The 27309-nt window shown below is 37.9% G+C and overlaps 1 protein-coding gene across 2 annotated transcripts; it reads right to left on the minus strand.

Annotated features, from left to right (window-relative positions):
- Nucleotides 1-230: 230 nt before the first annotated feature.
- Nucleotides 231-12601, minus strand: adgrl4 (adhesion G protein-coupled receptor L4). Of its 2 annotated transcripts, none has more exons than XM_013264174.3 (16): nt 12184-12601; nt 11650-11799; nt 9008-9157; nt 8561-8710; nt 8147-8217; nt 7263-7442; nt 6665-6848; nt 5745-5858; nt 5435-5658; nt 3791-3970; nt 2890-3093; nt 2400-2620; nt 1838-1904; nt 1646-1737; nt 1269-1437; nt 231-766 (listed from the first exon to the last, which is right to left on the minus strand). In XM_013264174.3, the coding sequence occupies exons 1-16, from the start codon at nt 12293-12295 to the stop codon at nt 704-706; spliced, it is 2331 nt and encodes a 776-aa protein (XP_013119628.1). In that variant the 5' UTR covers nt 12296-12601; the 3' UTR covers nt 231-703. The 2 variants fall into 2 exon arrangements, with proteins under 2 accessions (XP_013119628.1, XP_003455406.2); XM_003455358.5 differs by having other exon boundaries at nt 5459-5658; nt 12184-12590.
- Between the last annotated feature and the right edge of the window lie 14708 nt (nt 12602-27309).

Below are 27309 nucleotides of genomic sequence, written 5' to 3' on the forward strand. Positions count from 1 at the left end.
AAAATACTTTGAGTTTATGGAAGAACGAGTGTGCCTGATAATCTCCACCAGATGGGGCCATTGGCCTATCCAAATGTTACTGTGGCGCATGCAAAGGACACACAGCCATTCATGTTGGACTTCTGTCCACTTACCACTGTGTTTATTTAGAAACGGAGGCTGATGAATGTATTAACCAAGCCCAATGATTATTTTGCATTTTGGTTTAAAAGAAATGGGTAACAGAAAAGTTTTGCTTTGACACATTTATTTTAATAATTTACAATCAATTTCAAACAAAAGACGAGAACAAAGACCGACACGGCATTGATTATTTGGAGTGTAATGCTTATAAAGGCACTAAAGGTAAAGGTACTCAATTAAACTGAACATATGCAAACTATTTTTATTCTATTGTTACTCTCAGAAGAATTGCATTTGTGTAAAAGGTAATGCAATTGTTTGGCTTTTTATGTACTTTATGGAACAAAACAAACAATCAGACAAAAAGTGTGATGCATAATTATGATTCCAGTCTGTTAAAAAGCAAACAAGACATTTTGAAACTACCACTGCTACATGTTCTAATTTATTAGACATCTGTACTAAAATCCTCCCACACCATTTTTCCCAGAAGTGAAAGCATGAGTCACAGGATATTAAAAAGCTGTACTATAGACTATTATTATACAAGTGCAGATGGTCTGGCTTTGGCTGCATTAATTCATCTTAGGCATTCAAAACAACAGGGGACATTTTTGAAAAGCCTGTAGTATTCGTCTTGAATCTGAAAAGACACACACAGAGAAATATGCTTTAGATATAATACAATGTATGTTTAATCCATACAGTGGTGAGCTGTGCCAGTGTTGTGCACATATTTACAGGGTTTTCCTACATTTCTAAACCTTCACTTGGATATTTTGTACTTTTAACTCTAATTTATATATTTGACAAGTATACTAGTTTGTGACCAGTCAAAACAGTAACAGAAAAAGTTTCAGTCAGTTCATTAAATATTTGATAGGGAAAGATTTATGCCTCAATTTGACCACCTAGGGAGAGAGAAAACATGGCAAACCCAAACAAACTGATCATGTTCAGATGCTTAAATCCTAACCCAAAATGCACATTTGCTCACACATGGGTTTCTCTTTACATATAGCCTTAATATCTTAACCTTAATATTCTCAGTTGACTATATTAAAGGTGTTCTGTTGGGGTCTATTCATTCTATTTGCTTCAGAAAAGGAAAAAGCAACAAACCCCCCCCAAAAAGCTGATGTTACCTTTCTGGACAGCACACAGAGGAAGATGAAAATGAACATCCCTTGGAAGGCGTTGGTGATGGTGAACAAATAGGCAGTGAGGGTTGTCTCATTGAGAATGTGCAAGACTCCAAACGTCCAGGTGGCACCGAGCACAAACAGCAGAGCCAAGGCACCACGGGCACAGGACCTGAGAGGGAGATAGCACCGATTTAAACACCCGGCACATGGCTAAGCTCCTTTCTCAATCAACAAAGAACACAGCTGTAATTTAATTCTGCAAAGGCACCACATGATACCCTAATAATCCACCAGATAAGGAACCTACAACTTGACTTTCTTTTTTTTTTCTTTCCTTTTTTTTCCAACTTACTCAACGGGAGTAAAGATAATCCTACCTGATGTTTTCATAGTGGCTGATTTCAGGCTTTTTCACAGCAGTATGCCGGTATACCTTGTAGATGATTACTCCAAAAGCCAAGAGATTAACCTTTAGTGGAAAAACAACAATCAAATTAATATCTATTATTAAAAAAATTACTTTACTTGCTTATTTGAACACATTCATGAGTCATGATGTCTGATTTTACCAGGATGATCAAGCATGCAGGTCCAATGAAGCTCCATATGAAGTGGTTTTCTGTGCTGAGCCAACACCTATGATGGAATAATATTTATTAAACATTTTAATACTTTTGATTCATATTTTAGCAAATTATGATTTCCACCTTAGTCTGATATTGCCTTATGTTAATTATAATAATACTGTACATAAGCTTTCTTATCTTAGGATAACACCCTCCCCCTACAAAAAATCTATCAACACTTCTTTTGCATAACTTATCTCTTGTCTTTTGTAATAGCATTTTACACTAATAAACAACAGGACTACTATTTTAAGGGATTTTTATCAAGCTCTCTGTGGTACCAAAACATTTCAGAATTTATTTTCTGCCCCACGGCACAACCATCTTCAACTTCCTTCATGTCCCTCCAGGCCAAATTTAATCTATGTCCCCTTGTACTTATAATTAATGTAACTTGTTTATCTTGCTTCCTGAATGAGTTTGAAAAATGAAGAAGTCATTTTACGACCCTTTGTCTATCCGCACATACATATATATAAAAAAGCTGCAAATATTGTCAGCTTACACTTTATCTGTGCCATAATACTTGGAGCCTAGTGTTGCAGAAATGGCCACCACTACCGCTGGGCTTCCATAGCCGAAAATATAAAAGTTACGGTGCAGAAAGCCTTTGTTGTAGATGACGCCAACCACTATTAAGTACAGATGGATGCCCTCGATGCACATCCAGGCAAAGGCCGCAAGGAAGAAGTAGTGCAGCAGCCCTGCAATCACAGAGCAGAAAAGCTGCCAAGAAACAGACGAGAGGAAAAAAGACAGAGAGAGATTTAAAATTTTATTTTAAATAAAAGTGTTTCAGTTTTCATATAATCTAAGTGTATTTTGTGATCTTTATTCAGTGTGTATGTTGAGATGTACTGTTATTTTCTATTTGCCTTATAGTAAATTATCTGCAAGTCAAATGAGAACAGATTTACACCAGATTTAAAGCTGAATGTCACAGATTAGGCAAACGGACGATATTTCGCGTTTGACTAAGTCAAGCGCATCCTCACCTTATGCGTGTACATGTTGATTCCCACCAGGAAGATGAATTCGGCCATGAAGAGGCTACAGCACAGGTTCTTGTGGATGGTGGTTCTGGTGCTCTGAATTTCACTGAAGAACCAGAAGGTGAAGATGCACATGAACAAACAGATGAGCGAGATGATCATTCCCAGCTGGGTGATCCGGGTCAGGATGGTATAGTGGGCCACCAGCTGAGAAGCGAATGGAAAGGGAGGCGTTTCATTCACAGTTTCATGGTGCGCTGGAGTTGTTGTCTTTTCTGCTTGGAATCATTTGGCATAACATAGGCACAGGCTGGGGTTACAGCAGCATGTTGTGCTTGGAGACGTTCTGGGGCGATACTGGTCCAAATATAACAGGCAAGTGGTTTGTTGTCAGTTTAAAAAAAAGTTAATAATAATAATTTCCTCTTTGTTGCTGTGAAATTCACCAAACAATTTAAATTGGAATTAAAACCAACAATAAAGTGAGAGAAGGTTTCTTTAAAGTAGTGGGTGGATATCTGCTGGAGATGCCAAACATGTGCACGGAGTCACCTTGCCTCTAGGACTTTGTACAGACTTCCTCTGCATTTGGCTTTAGTTGATTTTTTCTCTTTCTACTGTCAAAAAAGCAGCACTTTCAATATATTCAGTAGGAACATCCATCATCTTCACAGATAAATCCACATATTTGTAATTTTTCAGAAAGACCATAAGTTAACAGGAGACTAATTGTGCACCAAGAAAATAATATATGACTTAAAAACAAGACAACGTGGTGTTTATTTTGCATGAACAGAAATTTCCCCCTCAGTAACCGTGGAAACACTGGTGATAAAAAGCAGTTAAAAAACTCCTTGATCTTGCTCCATATTTCACTGTTGTAATTTAGTGTGTGCTCACTCACGTTGGCTCGCCCAGAGGACATGAGGATAGCAAAGTGTGTGAGGTGATTGCAGGAGCAAGTGGTCGCATTGCTGTTGACGTGGACTGTCTTGCAGCCGTGAGTGGCCCACCGGCCCTGCAGGCTATCCGCCTCGTACTCCCAGAAGGCGCACTTCGTCACATCAGCTTTAGTGTCTATGGGCTTCAGGGGATGGAGAGGAACAAAAACTGTTAACTGTGGAGTTATTATTAGTTTTTGCAGCTCGCTGCTTTGGGATAACAAATCAATAGGGGCTTAAACTGATCCCAGAACTGGTCTCATCAAAACAACTATGAGAAATCATCACAGCCCATCGAAAGTCTATTGTTCTATTATTGATTCTAATACTATTTATAAGCTTTGCTTTTCCCATGTTTTCACGTTAATATTGCCATTGACATGCAAGTGCACATAAAATAAATGGAATGGGAAGATCATTAATCACTGGCACATGAGCTTTTTTGCTGGGCTCACTGGGACTATTCTAAGTGATTATGTATCAAATATATATATTTTATAATGATATAATATATTGATATAATGATATAATGACTTTACTTTTTTATATGTTTTAATGATCCTAAAAGAAAATACCAGCACAATATGTTTGTATATCAATGTTTTAAATTTTGTATTTCATACTCTCAGAGTCCTTGCTTAAAAACTTAAAAGGTGCAGGCAAGAAAAAAGCACCCCGTGCATCACAGGAAAAAAATCTGCTTCAGTAGTAAAAAGTGCCTGCACAAAAAAGGGGCCCAAATTATTGATTGTTGCTCTTCAAAGAAGGCAGTTCACAGAGAATTTTCACGGCTCAAAAATAAATCAACTCATCCTTTGTTAGCCTTAATACTCAAGGGACCAACAAAAATAATGATTTTACTTTTTCATACATTTTAATTATCCTAAAAGAAAACACCAGTACATTAATTTTTAGGGCTGTTTATCTCATTACCCACATTTTTCCATAATCTCGTCACGTTTCCTCAGCTATTCCCTTTAAATGAAAGGTCATTGCCGAAATACACGGAGCGAAATCTTAAAATTTCATAAAAACTTTACACAAAGCGCTAACTGTTCCTCCCATGTGAGTTTGTTCAAATTTGACTTTAATGGAAACTCTGGCAGTTATCAGGTTACTGCCAGACCCAATCTGGGACTGAGGAAGCTATTTCTCACAACAAAAGCACAACGCCTCAGTCTGACAAGGATATATATGATGAGATACTGACGAGAGAACTGAACAAGATCCTATTAGCTAATGTTGATAAATGACTCGTTTGCAGCATAGAAAGTTTAGCTGTAAGTTTTAAGTGGCACAAAAGTGAGCAGCAATGTTTGTTTTTAACGCCGTATTTAGCTTGCTTATCACACAACACTTCTAAATGAAAAACCTTGAGTAATATAAACTATTTTGAATCGCTGCTCTTAATTTACCCTGATCAAATTGAGCAAAAGGATTAGACTGAATTCATATAGAGAATAAAAATGAATGAAAATCTCTAGTAATCGCAACCCTTAAGAAAAGCTGCAGTCTTGTGTACACTAGCAGCGACTTTCTGAAACGGTATATGTTTTGACATTACATTCTACAAATGCAGAAGTGAAAAAACAAACAATGTCGCCTGCCTCAGCACTCTGTGCAGTCTGTACCTCACTGTGTCTCAGAGTGAAGGTGACATGGTCAAGTTGGTAAACGTCAGCAGGTTTGACGGCTGCTGCAATGACTTGGGAGTTGACAGTGATTTCCCCCGTCCCTGCATACCGCGAGTAGTCAGTGACACCTGGGTCGCTGCTCGGCTTCAGGATGTCACTGATGCTGTCATATCGCACAAACACCACTGACACGCTTCCTGAAGAAAAAAAAAATATTAATACAAACTTTTCTTTTTGGCACAGATTGCATCTGATTTTCCTGTTAGGCTTTAAGCTACTTTACCATTTCGGTCTTCTTCTGGTCTCACTTTTGCTGTTAGATTTATATGATCTCCTCCCATGGAAGCAGACAGTTTGGCTTTTGTGTGATGAGCCTCGAAGGTGAAGAGTTTCACTTCTGTGGTTGAGGATATAAAAAAGAGGTCAGGGATAACCCTCTCCATTTCAAAGCCTCGCCAAACTCCAGAGCTGAGCCCAGAAAACGGTCCCCGTTAGTGATAAGACTCAGGCACACTGTAACTATCACTGCTGTTCAAACACCAATCAAAATAAACCAAATCATAACACACTGTAAGGAAAGCTATTTGGGACACAGAAAAGAAGAAACTAAAAGCTAAAGTGGATTAAAATGTTATTTGGCTCTAAAAAGAGGTTATGACTTGGAAGAATATCTCTCTGCTGAAACAGAAAAAAGGAGACAGATCCAAAGCAACAACGAGCACACAAAAGGAGGACAGATATTAAATAAATAAATAAAAAAAGAGCCCCTCAAAAAATATTCAACACTGCATGAGGGTAAAGTGTTGTTTCACCTTCTCTAAAATAAAACACTGAAATGAAGCCATGAGGTTAAACATTATAAATAAATAGTATTAAAATAATTGAATGACCTCTGAAAATTCAAATAATAATAACGGGTAACACCTACTATTATACTACCATATCTAATTAATATATATGCTGTATTAAAATTCATACTATCTTTTTCATAATTGCCTTTTGTGTATTTTGATACCTTTAGTATTCTTTTCTGTATTTTTGAACAGCTCATTTCAAGGTAAATTAATTCATGGCATTTATTTATGTTTACAGATGATTTTTTTAAACAGTGAAACTTCTAAGCAAACGTAAGGCGCGCTGTCTGGTTTCAAAGCAAATAAAGGAATTAAGTGCATCACAGTGACAATTAACTGAAAGCCTCACCCATTTCTGTAGCTTTGATTTCAAGCTCTGTTGGAGTTTTGTAATTGCTGGCCAAAGACAGAGCGCTTTCTTCAACAACATGCAGCAGCTTGGTGATGGTATGCTCACGACGTTCTTCTTTCATTCTGGTCCAAGCCACCAGTTCATCCTTCTCCACCAGGTTGTTTACTGCATTTACTAATTTCTGTTTGAAAAGATTTGCTTCGAGTATAACATGTGCACAATAATATAGCATGTAATGTATGTTATGTCTGCACTGCAATATGCTTCCAATTATGTATGATTAGAATGGGGTGTTTACATCAGTTTGGCTGTTTTTGGCCTTTCATTAAATACAAGCAGCAGCTACACTGTGTTAAAAAAATGATTGGTTAATGGGTAATTTTGCTGTCAGCTTTGGGACAACAAGAAAATAATAAGTGCTAATAATAAAAATGACACATTAGCAGAAAATAATAGCATCTTCAAGGCGTAACTGTTAAGAAGGCAATGGGCTGCAACCAGTGCCACTTTTTCTTAAACCAGTTCAAAGCATAGCTGCACTTCAGGCAGACTTCCAACTGTTGACTGAGAAACAAGAATGGTAAACAAAGATTACTGAAAGAGTTGAGTTGATGGCAGATGGTTTGACAGCGTAATCCTTCTCCGCGGCACCCAGTGTTGATGCGGATCTACTCAAGGCCTCAACATATGCAATCACTTCCACTGAAGTAAGTTCACCAGACGTCTGCTTGGCAATTTCTTTCAGTAGACTTTGGGGCTCCGTGAGGTTGCTCATCTGGTGGCGGAGAAATGTTTAGATTGATAGATGTCCTTGTTATGTTTTTTTGGATCGCAGCTGTGAAACAACCAAAATTTACATGAAAACGTGACGTATCCTATTCATCCTATTCACACGTGTGCACATATATAATCACGTCACTATGTGAAGACTCTCTACAAAAGGGGGCAATTGTGTCAAGCATTTTTTTCACGTCCTCCTCTTAACTTCAAACTAATCACAGCTGCATGCAGTAAATCCCCAAATATGACCTTCAGAATTTTTCTTTTTTTTTTTTGCTCGTCTTTATAAACATCAGTTCATGAACGACGGATTACACTCAGCTTAATTATCACACTAGTGAGCCAGTTTTACATAAATCATCACCTAACCACACACTAATTGAATCTCTCCCATTCTCCTGTAACAAGGAACACAAAATGTGCTACATGACATGCATTAACTGGTCCTGCTATAACTTTACTCTCCTGTAGGTGGCAGGACTGCAGGTCCAAACCGCAACTGCTGATTGAAACTGCAGGTTGCGTTTGGATCATAGCGGCTGGTGTTGCATATCCTTGTTATCATACAATCTCGAGTCCTTTCAGCCGTTTTCCTATTCCACCCTCTGTTTGTCTTCCTTCTCGCCAACAGAGGGCAGCATCATCTTATCCTTTCTTTTTTACCCTGTTTGGTTAAAATTGTGAGAAAGGCGTACTCACAGATTCCAATGTTCTGTTGACAACCTGCGTCATGCAGCCGGTGTTGTCGTGGCAGTATTTCTGGGGATGCTCTGGAAAACAAACAGTTTACAAAAGTGCATCTTTAATTCACTACCATGACTTCGCCAGTCTGCCTTTCATTTAGAAAGAAACAGCACAGCATCACACAGCTCTCTTTATCATCAACTTTACTTAAAACATCAAACAATTCAGGATTGCACTGTTCACTCGATGTATTGCATCGAGTGAACAGTGCACACACACACACACACACACACAATAATGGCTGTGTCTGGGTTGTGCGTGTGTGTGTGAGAGAGAAAGTTTAAAAAAAAGAAAGATGAAAAAAGATGTATGTCCTTGAATGTAAGGATCAGTCTGTATGTGTGTGTGCTCTACCATCCTCATACCGACCTTTACATCTAACTTTGCTCGCTGGATGAAAGTGCTTAGGGCCTGAAGTCGGGATGTAATCACGCTGACAGGTGCAATAGAAAGATCCATTTGTATTATGGCAGTCTGAGTTTGGTCCACAGACCTGTTCTGACTCGCACTCATCAATATCTGAAAGATGCAAATGAAGAGTTCAGCTTCATTTAAAGCAAAGCAGTTTGATGTTCCCTTAACTTAGATGCTCGCTGACAAAGTTAATGCACTTACAGATGTTTGTCTAGGCAGCATTCCTACCTCAAAATAAGAATAGGTTGATTTTTTTAAATACAAATATGTGACCTGCAGTTCTTGCACACATGTTACACATTGATAATTCATTCTCACGACCTCATTAAACTTTATAACTCATTATGTTACTGATCAAAACAAAGTTTGGTTTAAATCCTGAACAGGTCAACCAGACATTACCGATGCAGTCAGTGCCATCGTTGGGCAGGAACTCGTCCCGTCCTGTCGAATTGTATCCAGAGACACATTTGCAATAGTAGCTGCCCACTGTGTTGGTACACTGGCCCCTGTCCCCACAGATATTAGTCACGTTCTGGCACTCGTCATCATCTGTGGTGAGGAAATGGAAATACAAAAGCTAAAATGAGCTCAAAATCTTTCATCCTTTCTGAATAAGCAAAATAGATTCAGCTTGTTACTCTGTTACTGATTTGCTCACGGAGTGGGTAAACCAGTTGGTTAACAGATGACCCAGAACAAAGATGAAAGGAGTTTGATGTAGTCTGCATTTTTGCTTTGCATTAAAATTCATGTTTTTTTTTTACAAAATAAAAGTTACAGCATTTTGGAAAAGGCTACTTTTTATTCTTAAACTGTTACAATATCATATTTCCATCTTGTCTCAGCAGTTTTATTTCCTCCATTTCCCATAAGTCCAGGTTTGTGTTGAGGCTGAAATGTATTTTACTCTAATGAGAAATTAAAATCCCAGCGCCGTCTCTTCAACAATAAATCAGTTCTTCTTTGAATGTGCAGCATTAATTTAAAAATATCTGAAATATTCAGACTCAGTTACTTTTTGAAAATGAAATCTCAGTTTAATCCTCCATGATTAGCCATACGCTATGCAATATTTTCTCTCAGTTTTTGACTCAAGATGTCACAAAAATAATACAAAAATTACTACAAAGACAGCATTTTTGGAAATTTCAAGAACCAACTTGAACTTGTGTATTTGCCCCTAAATTTGGTGAAATTGTACTGGAGGGAAAAAGAGCAACCTATTTTTTCATATCAATTTATATATTAAACCATCAAACTCATATAATCAGCATCTTCCCAGATCCTTTTTTGTATCTGTTGTTGTGTTACTTTGAGCGCATGTTAACACAAGTACACTCTGAAGTTTGATCCATGATTGCTGTTTTAGGAATGCCCAAATTTGATCCTGAAGGCTGTGGTGTGAAGCTGATGAAGCTCAGCTGAGATGTTAGTCTTCTTTTGATTAAAGCCTTGGCTTGGTGTAACTTGCATGCAGTTTAAATTGTTCACATTTGTGATTGATTTGCAGTTGTTTGCCTGTGTTTGATTTCATGGAAGTCAAATTACCTAAAATATTTTGCTTTCCAGGCTAACCGAGCACTAGATTAGCTTGCTGAAGATGCTGCTTCATTATAGAAAATGCTGTTCCAGCTTTTTTTGGTTTCCAAACACACTTTCCGCCCCTTGTTGACAAGGACCTGCTAAGACTTTCCACTGTTGTTTTCACTTGTCGAGGTTTGACGGACACTCTGCTCTTCCTCTCCTCTGTACCTTTGGCACACAATCTGTCCGGTAAGGGAAATCCTCTGCTTCAGCGAGAAAGGTGACCATAGTCAGAGAGGAAATACTCCCATAGCACATGTGATTCTTTATCTGTCATCCTCACAGGGACTTTTCACCCACATACTTCATGATTCACTTTAATGTCCTGTTTTTATGGATCCATTTAACCCTCCTATCATCACTTACTTGCTTAAAAATTAAAGATGACCTTTTTCTTCCTGTTTGTGTGAAATCTACAGTTGTTGTTTTTTTCATGTGAATTTTCCAAACAGTTCTGGTAAAAATGCAGATTTAATAAAGCATGAGCTGACACGGTCTGAAATGCTCTTGCTAGTTAATATCGTCCTCATTTTACGTCTCTGCCAGTGTGACCTTAACAAAAAAAAATTGGTGCTACTTACATTTTCATTTACTTTTGGCCCTTGGACTATGTAAGCTGTGATTGTGATCAGATTTGGCCAGGAAACCAAAGGGGTTCCAGGAATTCTAAACAGCCCAGAAACATAACAGGACTAACAATGCCGACTGTAGGCGATGCAGGCCATTAAAAATCTTCTAATAAAGCTGTATCTGGACATATGTTCCACTTCACACTGTTCCCTTTGTGAATAACTCTGTGGCAACTTTTTAGGCAAGCAAACTCTAAAAACCCCTAACTTTAGCTGTTTTAAGCCAGCACAGCAAGTCCATCATACACAAACAGGAAACACGAGAAAACTTTAACTTCAAATGACTTACACAGACCTTAAGTTTTTTTCAGCCAGTCCTTTTGCCTGCGTTTTTAAACTGGCCAGAGTTAAGCTGAATTACAATAATAAATCTTGTTTGCTTGCACACGAGCATCCTTAGGTTGCTAATTTGCTTCATGTCTGTGGACTATTTTGAGATAATCAGAGATAAATGGTTCCAGAAGAGAAAAGCTGCACAAATCACAGTGATTTATACTGATAATATGACCATAGCAGTGCCTTGTTCCTCATTAAGTTTTGACAAAAACGTTTTTGCCATCGAGAGCCATCATAAGAAGCTTTAACCCACCAAGAGTTATATTTTTAACGCCTCACATCTATGCTCTGCTCCGTCAAGTGTAACGCTCTAAAATGTTCAATTAGCCCGCTTGTTTCGAAACGTAGGCCTAATACTTTCATTTACGACGCGCAGTCACAGCAACAAAGGCTTCCTAAAATAGTCGAGGCTTCCACAGCAGCTACGCACAAGTCTCGCTGCGTGTGCTCTTTAATATAAAGGTTGATTTGTGTATGCGTGTGTGTAGTCACCATTGCAAAATGTCGTTCCGTCTCCGGTGTATCCGTGATTACAGTAGCAGGCCTTGTTTGATCCATTCAAGGTCTTACATGTTGCAAGTGTGTGACAAGAAACACAAATGTCAGAGGGGATGCATGGGCCCATCAGACTCGAGAGCCACGCTGCGTAGACACAAGAGACACACTGTGTATGTTTTAATTACACCACAACATTATTATTCCAAACCGCTGCTCCTTTCTGAAGACGTGTGATTACATAAACAACAAAACAAAACAAAACATGTTAACCTCCAAATCCCTAAAAGTTGCAGAGTCAGTCATGTAATCCATCAAACTTCAACTTATACAGAAAAGCAACACGTACCTGTCGAAAACCGGTTAAACCCCCCCAAAAGAAATAGAGTTCAACAGAAATTTTATGTTAAACAAAACCACCTTTCCAAACTAATAATACTTGATAATGCGGACCCCTCTGAGGGACATACATTTAAAACAGTCTCCCAGTAAGACATCTGGTACCCGTTGAGTATAAATTAGCTCACGTACCTGCCAAAAGTACAAGTTTCATTGGTGACTTGAGCAAAGAATCCATACTTGCGCTGTGTCTGGATTTTACTTGATCGTAGACTGCAGCGGGCTGTCTGGTGACGTCGTTCATTTCCTTGCATCAGTTTTCCTGTTTCCTTAAACCTGGCCCTTCCTGTCCTGCTCTTTAATCTGCTTTGAAAAACACACAGCTTGGTCGAGTCATCAGCCACACAGACACGTTTCTCTTTTGCCTCCATTTTACACTAAATATAAAAGGACTTTTAGTTGCATTGAGTCGCTTTTTCGTAGCGTTGCTGACACTTTGTCTTAGGTTGCCATTTTGGAGGCCTCCGTGCCATTGTTCTCACTTGACCACATACAGTAGGTTATGTAAACACAGGCCTAAACAACACCAGCTAAATTCACTGAAGGACGACCCCCTCCCTTCCGCAGGCGCTAGTACACAAATTCACACACTGACATTCCAGAGCGGTGTCTTCCACGTATCATCTTACGCATGCTACCCTTTCCAAGACACACGTTACTAAGCTTGAGATGCAGACTCTTTGGTGGTGTGTTTAATGCATCGGGGTTCCTGCTCTTGAGAAAACACAGTGAAAGGAAATGTTGATTGGCCAGTGTTGACTGGTTCTTATCAGTGGCCCCATTGCAATTTCTATTAACAGTCTTTCTTTTTGGACTTTCATTTAAAAGGCCCGATTTTCCATGTTTCCTCTAAAACAGCGCAGATACCATTTTCCATTTATAAAGTTGTTGAAATACGCTCCAGTTTGCTATTGTTCACTTTTTTATACACGTTGGATTTCTATGAGCACTGCCAGACTAATTGTCATATTGTGTAAAATGGTTACATAAACAGGTCATTGAATGAAGCTACATTTCGAGTTTGTCTTTGGAGATAAGTGATTAAGCAACACATTGTATCGCTGGTTCTTTGACATCTGTCATGGACCAATGAGCCCTTTCTTGCGTGCTGGAAATGAGCGGGGCTGAAGGTTATTTGGTGTGTGTGGGGCCACTGACCTACACAAAATGTCTTCACTTGGAGTTGCTCATTTCAAATGCAGATATTTTCAGTGGCGCCTTTTCACCTCACCCATGAACATCAGTCCTCAGAATTGCTGTTTTAAGGTGGAATTGAACTAGCAGTGCTGCTCCAGAACAGGTGAATTAAAATGTGATGCAGTGACAATGGTTCCAAAAAGAGAAGTGGCCATTCAGGTGTCTGAGGTCTTTTCAAAATACCCTCTACTTTCTCAGCACACAAACTCATTCAGTGATGAATAGTTTCACTTGGAAGATAAGTTCTTTGTTGACTGTATTGGAGTCTGTGGAGGCGGTTTGAATTGCTTAGGCAAGGCGTTTAGCAGCTGCTTTGAATGACACCATTAGAATCGCTCTGCATTACTGTCCTGGGAAAGGGCTTGGTGAAAACCACATCTGAATGTCTCACTCTGACACTCTCCTAACGGTAAGGAAGGAAGTGATGTTGCCTCGAACAAACCTGGACTGATTGCACCCTTCCTCCTCCGCTTTTTTGTCTCAGGAAATCTCTCATTTAGTAAGAAACTCAGTAAGCCCACAGGAGCTTGGTTGCTCCACAATGACATTGTAAAAAAGACACCTAAGAGAAAAGAGCTCTTCAAATGTGTCAAGGCAGTCTTGTGTAAATGTTTCCTCCTTTCCTTTCCTCTCTCATGGATATGGAAATTTTGACTCTACGGTTGCAGTATTTTGCACGGCTTTCTGTGTGTGTGCAAGTGTGAGCAAATGAAGAGTGTTGTTTGTGCCATTGGGGATATTGAGATATGCAATACGAAGAAGGGTGAAGAATCTATTTTGATACGTCTCATAGATATCTGTTCTGATACTGGCCGTATGTTCAGCCATGATGGGAGGACTGAACGCTGGGGCACAGATGGCAGCAACTGTCTCATAAACTTGGAGCTCTTGAATATTTCAGGACACAGTGTTGGAGAGACAAAGTACGCCCTCTGTTTGGGTTCAGAGATGCCAGCTGCTGTGTGTGGAGAGCCCTCCAGAATGTACATTGAAGGCACATATAGGTGGCACTACTTAATAAAAAGAGCCTAGAAAAATACGACCATGATAAGAATATAAAAAATAACCTGTTGCTACTTTGACGACTGTCACCAATGCCTCAAGTTACCAGCTGCAGCACAATTATTTGATGCACTCAGATTGAGTTTGGGCTCATCAAGCACTAAAGTAAGTTTTCTTCTGGTTGAAATTTTCCATTTATTTTGGGCAGCTTTTGGTCAGGGGTCGATAAGAGGATCAAGAATATCCTCTTAAGTGGACCAATCGCCACAATTTCAGAAGCTATTTGGTTGACCAGAAAAAAAGAAACCTTAAAAGTATTTATTTTAGTCTGCTTAGGTGTTTCAATCCATCCTTGTGCAGACTAGAAACTTTCTCTTACAAACTCATTAAATCTTATTTTATGTAGCAGGATTATACACAGCATGGAACAAACCATGACTATTCATCATAATTGTTTAGTCAGGATGTATTTTGCTGATGTATTTGATGAACCTGTATAGCAATGCTTACATTCAGGGCTGACGTTGAGGTTTCTTTTCATTGGGCATGAGCGTTGTTGAGACCAGGGTGGGAGTGGGTGTGTCCAGACTGGTGTCATTTCCATGTAAACAATGCAGTTTTGTCACTAGCATGTCGATTATGCACAAGGTGCTGTTTGGTGTTGGAGTGGGATGCATCAGGAAATGGTTTTCTTGAGACGAGGATTTAACTGAATCATATTCTTCTGATAGTCAGTGAACTGTAAATCTAAAAAAATGTTTTAAGGTGGTAAAACTGATTTAAGGAGGGAATGGTTAGCACAATATGGGAGATGATGAACAGCCAATGGTACGTGTTAGTTTAAATGTGAGTCTTAAGGCCGTTACACATCAAGCACATTGTGAAAAAAGCAAACCTGAAATTCCGAATTTTTCAGATCCGAACTTGTCGTGTTTTTGTGGAAAATTGTTCCTCAAAAAACAGACTGTGAAAAAAATTAAAACGGTATGATGAGCTGGTCGTGATGTTTCTAAGCAGCAAAAGTAAGGAACAGTCTGGGTTCATCCAATTCTCAAGAGAAGGCAGCAGCAGGGAGAGTTTCATGGTTTGATCCAGGAGTTGAAGCTGCATCATGGCCGCTTTCATACATTTTTCAGGTGCCAGTGGGGCAGTTTGAGCTCTTGTTGGCAGAGTTGGGAACACATCTGAGGAGGGAGGGAAATCATTTCAGAGGGCCGATTGACCCGGAGCAGTGCCTAGCTATGAGGTAAAACAGTATTATTTTAGTATTTCCACATCACTGTATAGTCACTACTGGTGCCCGTTTTGGGCTACGAGTGCCCTTGTTGCCAAGTGCTGTGGTCTGATTGGTCAGATCTGTTTCAGATCAGAGAAATCTGAAGAATTCAAGCTTGGTTTGGAAGAATAAACACTGCGAATTCATCCATTGAAATTACATGATCTGTGAATGAGTGCATTAAGAATAGGTGAGTCCAAAAAGAGGTTTTTTGCATGGTGTGTAAAAACCTTTAAACTAAAGCTTATATTGTTCAGTCCGAAGCTAGCAAGCTCGGAGAGGTTTCATGAAAGAAGTTTCGTAGAGAAGACGAAAAAAAAGGATAACGTCAACAGTTTGATAGTTAGCTAGCTGTTAGTCCTTCAAACACAGCAGCAACCATGTCTGAGTAGTGCTAAATGACCATATTAATTTCACTGAAGGAGTATTTGATTTGATCTTAAATGAGAGCAGACCTCTATGTATTCTTGCTAGTTTTGATTTCCCGATTAAGCATCTATCTGTTCCAGCCTTCAGCCCTCTTTTCTGCAAACAGAAGAAACAATATTTGAAAAGCATCAGTGCAAAAGTGTATTATCAACTCGAAATAGAGGAAAGTAGTTTTATGAAGAGAAATGGTACTAGTAACTGGCCTGTAAACAGTTCTCCAAACACTTATATCGCACCCACAACCGGCCACGGTTGATGGCTACCACGTTCCTGAGCCTGGTTCTCCTGGATGTTCCTTCCTATTAAAAGGGATTTTTTCCCTTCTCACTGTGATCGTGTGATTGCTGGGATTTATTTGTAATATTGTAGCGTCCCTCGCTTATAATATAAAGCGCCTTGAGCTGCCTGTGAATTAGTGAATCAGTACTATATAAAAAAATGAAGTTAAATATTTAATTATTGTTATTTTTTTATTTCATGTTGTGCTGTTGTTTGTTGAATCTTAAGTCTACTGTTCAAATTTCTTTTAATGCAAAACTAAGGAGAGTGGAGTTTCACACAGTATAAACCGTCGTTCGTAGCTTCATCCTACATCTTTAGTGTAAAAGACTGACTCGAGCACTTCTGACACACCTGTTTGCAATCTAGAGTAAACCTTATTGACAGTCCCATCTTTAGCCATGAATAGATGTTGACATTTCCTTATGACATCATTTCCATTCAAAATGACTGTTTTCACTCCAGCTTCTTAGATATAACAATAAAAATAACACATACAAGGAGTTGAACTCTCTCCTACCTGTGAAGTGGCCTAAATGGAAGTTTTGATTTTGTGGTCTCAGTTCTGGGATAAAAAAAAGTTACAGAGGATATATTGTGAAATTCAGAACAAAGGCAAGATAAATGAATAATGCATAGTCAGGCTACATCAGTGCACACAAGAAAAAACGGACCATTAAGCATGGCTTAAGCTATTTTTAGCCCCAATAATTAGCTACCATGATAGTAATAATTAGTATAATTATGAAGACGCTGCATACAGCAAATAATTACAATGAAGTTCATAAATTGTGGATGGTTTACATTTATATTTGGTTTTTATTATTCTTACAGGTGTGCTTGTATGTGTAAAAATTGATGACGATAATAATAAAAAATGTCGAATTGGAGTCTCACATTGTTTTTCACCTCAGCTCGGCTTGCTCTGTAAAAACATGTGCAGGTGTGGCGTGAAGAATGTGTGAGGTCTGCACATTTTTACTGCATGTTCTTCCCTTTTTAAAGGAAAATTTCAGAAGTGGGACAAAGTGTATGAATGGTTTTTGTGCTTGCACATGGTTTCTGCATTTCTCCTCGCTCCCGTTCATCCTCACCTTCTGTCATGGTTTTGTCTGTTGTGTTCATACACCTTACATACAGCATTAAAGCTCTCACACAATCTATCCAAGCTGTTTTTAATTATTATTACTAAAGAGTAAATGATTTTATGATCCGGCAGGCTGAAACTTGCTTCATGAGTAAATGCGTAGTATTTAAATAAAGTTAAATTGCTGCTAATAAATGGCTGTCACTGTTTAAAATTAGATTAAACAGCTTACAGAGGTCATAGTTGAACCAATAACAAACAACAAACAAGATTCTCTCTTGTGAGGCAGGAAAACTCTGACCTTCGGTGTACTGCCATTTCGCCTTATTACTGTTGCTCCTGCATATTTGAAGGCACACGGAAACTCCAGCACAGCTCACGGTGTTTACGTGTGCCCTTACCACCCACGCACTGTATTGTTCTTTTGGACCTAGATAGAGTTGAATAACAGTGCTATGGGTTAAAGCAGCTGCCTGGTCAACAGGAGTCAGGTTGACATTGGCTTCCTGTAACGTGTGGACTACAGAAAGTGAGCAGCAGGCAGCATTTCCCTCTTCTATCTGTTGGTGTCACGGAGTCAAAGGCTTGAACGTTATCAAGCTAAGAGATATATTTGTACAACTTTAGAACAATTTTAAAGTTAAACACGGCCTTGCTAAAAATTAAAATACTACAGAAAGGTAATCCAGGAAAAAAGGACTTAAACTATACACTTAAACCTAAATAAAGAGAGGTCTAATGTTTAGCTTTTGTCTATAACTTGCCAAGTTCCCAAGGACGCTTACAGACTAATTGTGCAAATATCTGAAGGTTGAATCTTGCTGCAGTGCTGTATGGATGACATTAAAATGCTGCCTTCAAAAAGAGCCCCTGAATTTCCAACCACAAACAAAAAAGCCGTGTGCTGTTTACAAATGAATAGGGCAAAACTCTCAGCATAAAAGCACCGAACCTCAAGCTTAAGAGCTACGAGGTTTTTCTAGGCCACGCGTTTTCGTTTGTTTACAGGAGCACTCAGGTTCAGTGAAGCAACTGAAAAGATTGTCTATCTAACATCAAAGTGGAAGTGTGTGATTTAATGGCATACTTGACACCACTTTGCATAATTGTAATCAGATTCAAGTTTTGTGTGTACAACAGACGTATGAGGTGCGTGCATTGAGGTCAGTAAAGTCCCTTAGTTAAGACAAGGACTGCAGGTCACCTCATAAAAACTATTTATTTAAATGGTCATCCAGATGCTTGGGTTTCCTGCTCTTGCCCTGATCTATTCTATGTTCCTTTACAGTGAATATTTAGCTCCTTTTAATATGTGTATTACCTTTAATGCCAGGCAGTCAGTAGACGTTAAATATACCTGCACAAGGGGAAACAAGGGGAAACAGGGCACCTTTCTGGAGTCAGGTGCGTAATTCTCATGGGAGTGGAGATCCCTGAAATAGAGTAATTTTCACCTCTTTTAACCAAGAAAAAAAATAACCCCCTCATCATCAGTGTACACAACCTCTTAACCGGAAGTTCATGAGGCTTAATAGTTAAATATCCCTCTTTGTCTTTCATTTATTACCTGGAGTTCTAACAAAATTTAGAAAACACTGTAATGTCCTTCTGTGCCCGCTAACAGACACTCTTTGTGAAACTTAAAGAGCCCCCTAGTGTCAATGTAAGGAACATGTTTAGCAAAATGTTTAAAGGACAACATATTTTCATAGTTACTTGGAAGGAATATGTCCTTTTTTTTTTTACTTGCTCCTCCATAAACCACTGATTTTTGCACAAATATAATTCATTATTCTTCATTCGTTTAAAAAGTGTTTGAAGACCTCGGGACTCTGACTGCATCTCTTTCTGCATAGCTCAAAGGTAAAACATATTTGTGCAAATATACAAATTGATGCAATTCAATTCATTCATTTTTTTAAAATAAAAAAAAAACCTGCCAAATGTCTTGAAGCATTTAATACCTTCTAATATGCTGTACATACAGAAATATTTAATTATGTGCGGTTCTACATATGCAAAGAATATTAAAATGCACAGCTCGGTGTGTGTAGAGTATTTTAATATATTACTGCTCAAGTCCATTTTTGAAATCTGTGTACAGTTGGATAAATGAAAAAGACTTTGTTCTGTGTCGATCCTGCATCTGGACCTGAATTGGAAAAAGGAGGAATTTTTCCAAAGATCGGGTGCAATTTACAAATGAATTTCCTTCATGCTCGACTGCTTCATAAAAGCATTTGTCCTGACTCAGATTGAACACAGTTGAATGATTCTATCCATATTCCCGACTTCTTTACAAGACAATGTTTTTCATTTTCTCAAACAGAGAAGTCTAAAATTTCCATGTTCTCAGGTGCAACAAGTGTTACTGATTGGCCCTTTTTTTCTCCTGCCACCAACCTCTTGTTAGGTTAGCGACTGGAACAAAATGACACTGGAAAGAGCTTGTGCTCGTTGGAGGATAAAGGGGATCCTATTGAGGTGACAAAGCTGTGTTACACAAAATATACCATCAGCGTGTTTTTTGTTTTATGTTTCCGAACTGGATTCAAATACACGTAATTGCTGAAAAATCAGCAAGAGAAGCTGCCTACTGGTAATTCTACTGGTAATGGTAATTCTTTGTGCTAGATCTAAACTATCTGGGGAAATCTGCATTAAATTTCACATTTTTGGAATTTTTATTAAAAAAAAAAAAACAGTTAGGCACACACACACGACCTTACGCACCTGCCATTCGCACTTCCAAAATTACTGCATGTTATGATGTTAAAAACTGCATTGATACATCCTGGCATGATGTGTTCTAACCTTTGGTGCAATTGATTTATGCAAAGCTAAAGGTGAAGCCATTAGTTTCTGGTATGAGATCCCTCTGTGAGGCCGATTCTGAATTTATAAAATTTCAAGAAGCTCTGATAATTTAATTTGGAGTGCCCTTTTATAGGTTAGGTCACCTGCAGCGTGCCTTGCAAATTGAATAAAGAACAGTAATAGAAAACAGGATGTCAGGTGGGCTCCCTGCTTATAAAATCATTAACAACAGTATGTCTTTTCTCATAAAGGAGCCCATTTATTTTGAGGAGGGAATGTTATGAAAGTGTAGGGAGCAACTCAATTTATTTTTCATTAGAAATTAACTCAGGAGAATCACTGAGAGGGTTAATAGCTGTATGTGTACATAACCAATGTGAACTAATAGGTTTCAGGACAGCCGCTTCGAAAGTCTGTTGCACAATTTTAAAGTATTGCTCTCATGCAGTGTGCATTTTTAGTGGGTTTGTGTAAATACATGTAGATTTAATGACGCTCAGTGAGTGCATATTAATAACTAATTTATAATGCCTTAATTATTAACATGTTGCAGTTTTACTTTCACAAGTAAAACAGAAGTTGAGGTCTTCGGTAATGTGACTTATTTGCTATTGAGAAGATTTAGTCATTGTGTTATTTAAAAAGATTAAGAAAGGAGCTACAGATGGCGACTGCTTTGCTACAACGCCTTTACTGTCCTCCTTTATGTATCTTTCATTATTATGAAGTAAAGTATAATGTTTACAAGACTAAATCACATCTCAGCCACAGACTTTGGTTTTGGTTTTGTGAGGAAAAATTCAAACACAAAAGACTTCACCACCCGCCTCTACCCAGAGTCCGCTGGGAAAGACTCCAGTGACCCTGGATTTTGACAAGTGGATAAGAAAATGGACTTCTTTTTACAACGGAATTCCTTGAAATTTAAACATGATTCAGCTGAAAAATACATCACAAACTAAAGCTGACATTTTACAGGTCAAAGGTAAACCTTACTGTGACCTCATGTAAAACACATAGACTGTATGAAAGGACAAACATTAAGCATGATTTCCAAAAAAAGTTTAAAGGTTTCATCCTTTCTTTCATCCTTTTGTTGCCCCTAAATGTTTTCTGTTGTGTTTTGTGCGATTTTGCAGTGTTTTTCTATTTGCTGGTTTATCCTTATGATGCATTACTTTTGACCTCTCAAGGCCAAAGTTTCAAAACCACTCGGCTAGTGGTTAGTGAATGTTTGAGGACAAGACAAGTTTTCCATGCAAACTTTGGGTGACCGTGCCAAAGCAACTGCAAGTTGCAGCTGATTTCAGTTGACCCCCAGTTGGGGGATTTTTCTGGCGTTTAGGCCTGTATGATTGAGACCATGATCAAAATGAGTGAACTACCACTAGTTCAGCTCTTGCCATATTACCTCCACAAAAGTTCCACACAGGCATTAAAATGTTAAACCACAAATGTTTAGGATGCACAAAAGGCATTTGTTTATATTCTGATTGTCAGAGTTATTTTATAATGTTCAGTATTTCTCCCTCAGTAGAAGAACAACAAACATACTGTCAAGATAAAACTGATCTGAAACAAAAATACGTTTTTGTCACAGATTGCTTTTTGAGAAAGTTGCATTGATGCTACTGTGGTCATATAGAGAGACAACAGAACCTTCCTGATTTACTGAAATGTATACATTGTATCACTAAGTGCCTCTCTCACTATAGAGCACTATGAACCATTGCTTGCTTCTTTCAGAAAAGGAATCCCTGCTAGTCAAGAAAGTAGAGCTATCACGACATCCTCACACACCACCTTCAAGCAGGCACTGTCAAAATTATTACCCTTAAATGTTGAAGCATCTTCGAAAGTAACCCATATCTAAATTATGTCCGCTCTCTGCCTCCCCCAGTGAGATGTTCCAATTCGAGAGACAAACTGGTTCATTCTGACACCTAAATCTCCTACAGGGTATTTTTGTGATGGCCACTGTGCACAATATCTCTAAGCCACGTATTTTTCACATCTATGCACTGGCAAAAAAATAGTCCTTAAAATCTGTCATTAACTGCAGTTACACACTAGAAGTTAAAATGCTTAGTCTGGTTCATGTCAAACAAATAAAAAGAACTTTAAAGATTTGCATATCTGCACATCCAACTCCAGTACATACACAAACATGCATTACGCTATATTAGACATTTGTGTGATATTTTGTCGCAATTAGCCTGCACGACCTCATGCACAGGCTTATTATAAGCAGGCACAAGCCTCATTAAAGTGGTGAGGAACTGGAAAAACACAAAAAAGTATTTTCTTCTTCTGGAGGTGGTGACATCGTCAACCCAGTGCGCTGCAGACGGTCGCTACGGTCCCCACACTTTAAACGCAGTCGAGCACTTTGGCATAAATGAAGAACTGAGTTTGTCATGTTTCCCCTAATTTGTCACACATGACTAATGTTTATACTCCTACTTTTATCTTTGTAATTTTAAGCGAGGCACATGTTTCTTCGTTACTCATTTGGCGGGTTAGAAAAAAGTCCCATTGCCCATACCCACACCACAAAAATGGCATAAATCCCAGAATATGTTCAACTGTAATTATTTGTTACTGAAAGAGATTTAATTTCCTGACTTAAAACCTCTGCCAGTTTTTACAATTTAAAGACAGAAACTTAAAGAAACTGAGAATGTTTGTATGACTGAAACAGAAGAAATATGATAATAAAAAATTACAAAACAAAGCTGTTCTCGTTTAATAACTTATTTTAAGAGAGATTAGTTGAGAAATATTTATTTCAAATTAGATCTATAAGACCTAGACATCTAATATAAAACACCTCAGCTCTGTTTATCATGTAATTTTCATTTATTCATAAAATAAATAAATAAAAACACAAGGTCAGCCAGTTATCTCTGTGTAAGTTGCCTTATTAAATGTTGAACAAAAAATGTTAAAAATTAAAAAAAGGAAAGCGTAAGAGACAGAAACAGAGTGCACCCCCTACACTGGACTCATGCTGATGGCTTTTGTTTGGGTCATATCAGAATAATGCGGCAAGCAGGTCAAATCCTTTCCGTCCTTAACGGACTTCAACAGAGCTCCTGGTGTTCTCAGCATGACTCAGTCCATGTACAGCAGGAGGTAGAAAACCCTGCCTAATCCCTTCAGTGCTTTTACAAATATCTGTATTTCCCCACTTAGGAGATCTGAAGATTACTGCCACAGTCTGTGTATCTGTGGACAATGAGTGATTATTGTACCCACATGGTGTTTTTTTATTTGGCCCAGCAATCTATTTTATGGTTCAGGCAGCAATTCTGTCATGGATCTTGGGACTACAGTACAGGATGTGTTATAACCTCTGCGAGACATGTGAAGTTTTCCCTTTTTGGTTGTTTTTTGTGTCCATTGTTTAACCTGTTCTTTAACCTGTACACTTCTCGCTTTAAATGGAAAACTTTATGTTTGTTTGTTGAACTAAGAGTTCAGAAATGAGGTTTTTAAATTTTTTGAACCTGCAAAATGTTTAGATTTTAAGAATACGGTTTATCTGACAACTCGTCTATGTATTTGTGATGAAGTATTTCAAATATAGTGTGATAAAGTCTTAATGATGTGGGTAAACAAACAATTGAGAATTAAAATAAAAAAAAATCATTTTCAGACAATTATCAAAAAGCAGTGGAAGGAACCATTGGATATTAAAGAACTGCATTAAGTGTGACACTTAAATGAACCTTTCTGTGCTTTATAGACCTCATATTTGTTACTGGTTCCCACACATATACACAGATGTGTGCTGGCTAAGCTAATATCAGTTGCACTGCAGCAGTGAGACAGTAAATGTATCAGCATCAAAAACAAATTCAATTCATTTCAAGAAAATAATGCAACATTTTTGCCTGCTTAGGTTGATAAAATGTGACAATTTGCTTTATTTTTTTATCATAAAATTAAAAAAAAGAAATAAAATAACAGGTATATGTTCATGTGTTGAGTTTTATCCACTGAATTACTGTATAGTACAAAAATAAAATGTGCGTCCTTTTCCTGTTTAACGTCATTTTTAAAATTAAGCTGTATTTAAGTAAAGCTTGAACAATGAAATAATTACCAGAAATTTCTTTTTTTTTAACCGGCCTGTTTATTGAACCTTCTGACAAATAATAAACAAAAGAAATTAAATATCATTCAATCATTAAATTTGTATCATTTTTCCTACGTCCAGGATTTTTCGTGATTTATTGTCTTAACAAATTATTGGGCAAATTAATATTTACATATTTAATATTTAGTTTGATGATGTGGAGGTCCAAAAAACTCAAAAGCACATGCACCTAATATGACACACTTGTATTACAGGGTTAAGTAAACAGTAATAACGGTCAATTAAAATTAAGAAAAGTATTAAAATAACGTTTACATTTTATTGATAGTATTTTGAATGAAATATCATAAATAACTATCAGTTAGTATTGCGACTGCTGCCTGTACTATTATTGCTAAAATGATAGTAATGATAATTGTTACTCTTTAAGGAAGTAAGTAATGTTTTTACCTGACTCGGTGATGTGCTGTCAGTCATTTATTTACTGACTCTTATTAGTAATGGGCTCATACATAATACTCAGGTTGAATTCTCCAGCCTCTATTGATGTAGAGAAAAAAAAGGTTTTATACACTGTCATCTGCATAGATCGTGATACTGAGTGCAACACTATTCTTTTATGTATGTCTTCATTAGTGTAATCTGCAGTGTAAGATGTGATTATAATATAAGCTTGAACAGCGAGTACACTCATATGGGTTATTCATGCATGTTGTGTATTAATTAGCAAGGAGCCTCTCTGGTGCGTTTCTTTTCAGGCCGGTTGTTTGAAGTGTTTCTTTACCAGCAGAGGATGCTCATGGCATTGGAGCCAACTCTGAGGAAGAGCCTCTCTTCCTTTTTCCCTGGAAGTTCACCCACCAGGGAGGCTCTGCTAATAAGTTCCCTGGGCTAACCCCAACCTGTTTTCAACCTCATTCCCTACAATATAAAGAGAACTAAAGATGCATTTGTTCTTGTAGATATTTTACTAGAGCTCTCAAATGTTGGACAAAGTATTCAGCATTTCATTCATTGTGGACTTAAAATGTTAAGTATTCGCGTCATGAGATATAAAAATAGAATGTATGGTGCAAAACATAGTTGAATAGTTTCTGTGTTCCTCACCATTTCATGTGAATAAGGATTAAATAAATTGGAGGGCTAGGCCATTACTGGACATATTTTCACAGCTTAAATCTGAAATGGAAATGAGAGGCAATTATAACAATTTCTAATATCACCATTATTACATGGTGACCCTTCATTTCACACAGTTTGGGCACTTTGGATAAAGCAGGCTTGTTGGAAGTCACACGGGCTTTTATTTTTCTTTCTGTCTGAAAGGGGGACTTGTCTTCGCTTTGACCTCTCAGGAGAGTGCTTTGTGTGCTCACTTTACTATGTGTTTTTTTCTCCCTTCTTCAGCTGTATCAGGGTGTCTGACTGTCCAGGAAAAGTCACCCAATCTGCCCCGCTGACACAGAAAAGGGCTTTTACAGGCTTCTGGGATTTCTTGGAGAACCGCAATCCGAAGTGTCCACTATGACCACTTAAAAGATGCTGACAACAGTCATTAATGAGATTTCCTTTAGGCTGAATGGGGAAAAAAATGATGCCTAACCACAGTTTCAGTTCAAATATTAGCTCTGTGGTATTGGTTTCCAAGGACTAGACTTCACTGGTACTTCACTGGTAATTTGATAGTTTAACATGTAACTTTACAAAGCTGAAATAAGAATAAAAACTTCAGAAATTAATAGATTTGTTCTCAATAAATCAGTGTCAACAGACATATGGTAACAATTCTTTAAATGTAACTTTTCAAGTCCAAGTATGTAGAGGTTTATCAGTATGCAGTGATTATATAACACAGAGGTTATTTTACTGTTTTGGGACATTGTAAACAACGAACGATAAATAGAAGTAATTAAGCAACAATCTGTGTCTTAATCAATCAAGAAAATAACCTTGTTTGCAGTGAGGGCATTTCAGTCTAAAATAATTCTTCCCCCCTCACGATCACAGTGATCGTGATTTTATTTCCATTGGTTTTGTAAAGTCTGCTCTCATCGTTTCTGGGCTCTCGCTTCATTCATTTTTTCCTCATCAGTTCATTTCTGTAAGAGTGATGCTTGTTGACACATACTTGGACAGGGCAGAGGCTGTTATATCAGTGGAGCATGCCCATGCTTGTGAAGTTATCACCTTCAGCAGATCAAAGACAGCTGGCACATTATTTATGCATTGCTGAAAGGTGAGGTATTCAGTTGAAGTCAGCCAGCAAAGCATAGCTACCCTTTATTCTGAAGTAATGATTTCCTCTTGATTGAGTGCACCCAGTCAAATGCTGAGAGATCTGTGTTCTTTGTTCTGTGTGGGGCATAATATGAGATTCTTTATAAAAAAAACCAAAAACATTGTTTTGTGGGGTTTTGTCAAATAATGTTGGGCTGAAACATCCACAGAGTTTACTGTGAGACCTGATTATCATCATCATTATTATTATTATTATTATTATTATTATTATTATTATTATTATTATCTTCAGAACTGCTTTGCAATCTCTTGCGCTAGGGTAAGTTGACTGCTATGTATTGTGTGGCCACACTTTCCCACAGTGTGTTAATTTCAGAAAAAATGAGTAGTGACACAAATACACAGGGCTAACTAAAAGGTTGTGCCCCCAGACTGTGATGATCCTCAAAAAATTGTTTTATAGAGGATATACAGCGGTGAGCCCGAGGCTAGTCTTTTGCTGCTGTTTGTTCCTGAGGCCTAAGGTAACAACCTTGGTCCGTGTCATAACCCACTTTTATTATTAGGGAGGATATAAAAATATATATTCTGTGTCTTTATTGATTATCTCCCCCAATGGATCAGGTTCTTCGGGTTATGGCCACTGCTTTTATCAGATTTAACTGATGTGCTGCACAAATATAACAAATAGTAAGCTCTTAATTATTTATATTTATTTATTTATTTGTTGATGTCAGCAGTTTGAGCCATCAGTGAACCGCCACAGAGAGTTTGGTCCTTTTTAAACAGATGTTTCTAATGAGCAGAGGAAGCAGATTTAAGCAGCCTGCT

This window comes from Oreochromis niloticus, linkage group LG15, assembly GCF_001858045.2.
Source record: "Oreochromis niloticus isolate F11D_XX linkage group LG15, O_niloticus_UMD_NMBU, whole genome shotgun sequence".
NCBI classification, from domain to species: Eukaryota; Metazoa; Chordata; class Actinopteri; order Cichliformes; family Cichlidae; genus Oreochromis; species Oreochromis niloticus.

Coding starts and splice junctions, on each gene's coding strand:
- adgrl4 (XM_013264174.3), bottom strand. CDS start 12,295: ATGAACGACGTCACCAGACAGCCCGCTGCAGTCTACGATCAAGTAAAA. Junction 1,905..2,399: donor TATTATGGCACAGATAAAGT/GTAAGCTGACAA, acceptor ATTCCATCATAG/GTGTTGGCTCAGCACAGAAA. Junction 1,438..1,645: donor AGCCACTATGAAAACATCAG/GTAGGATTATCT, acceptor TCTCCCTCTCAG/GTCCTGTGCCCGTGGTGCCT.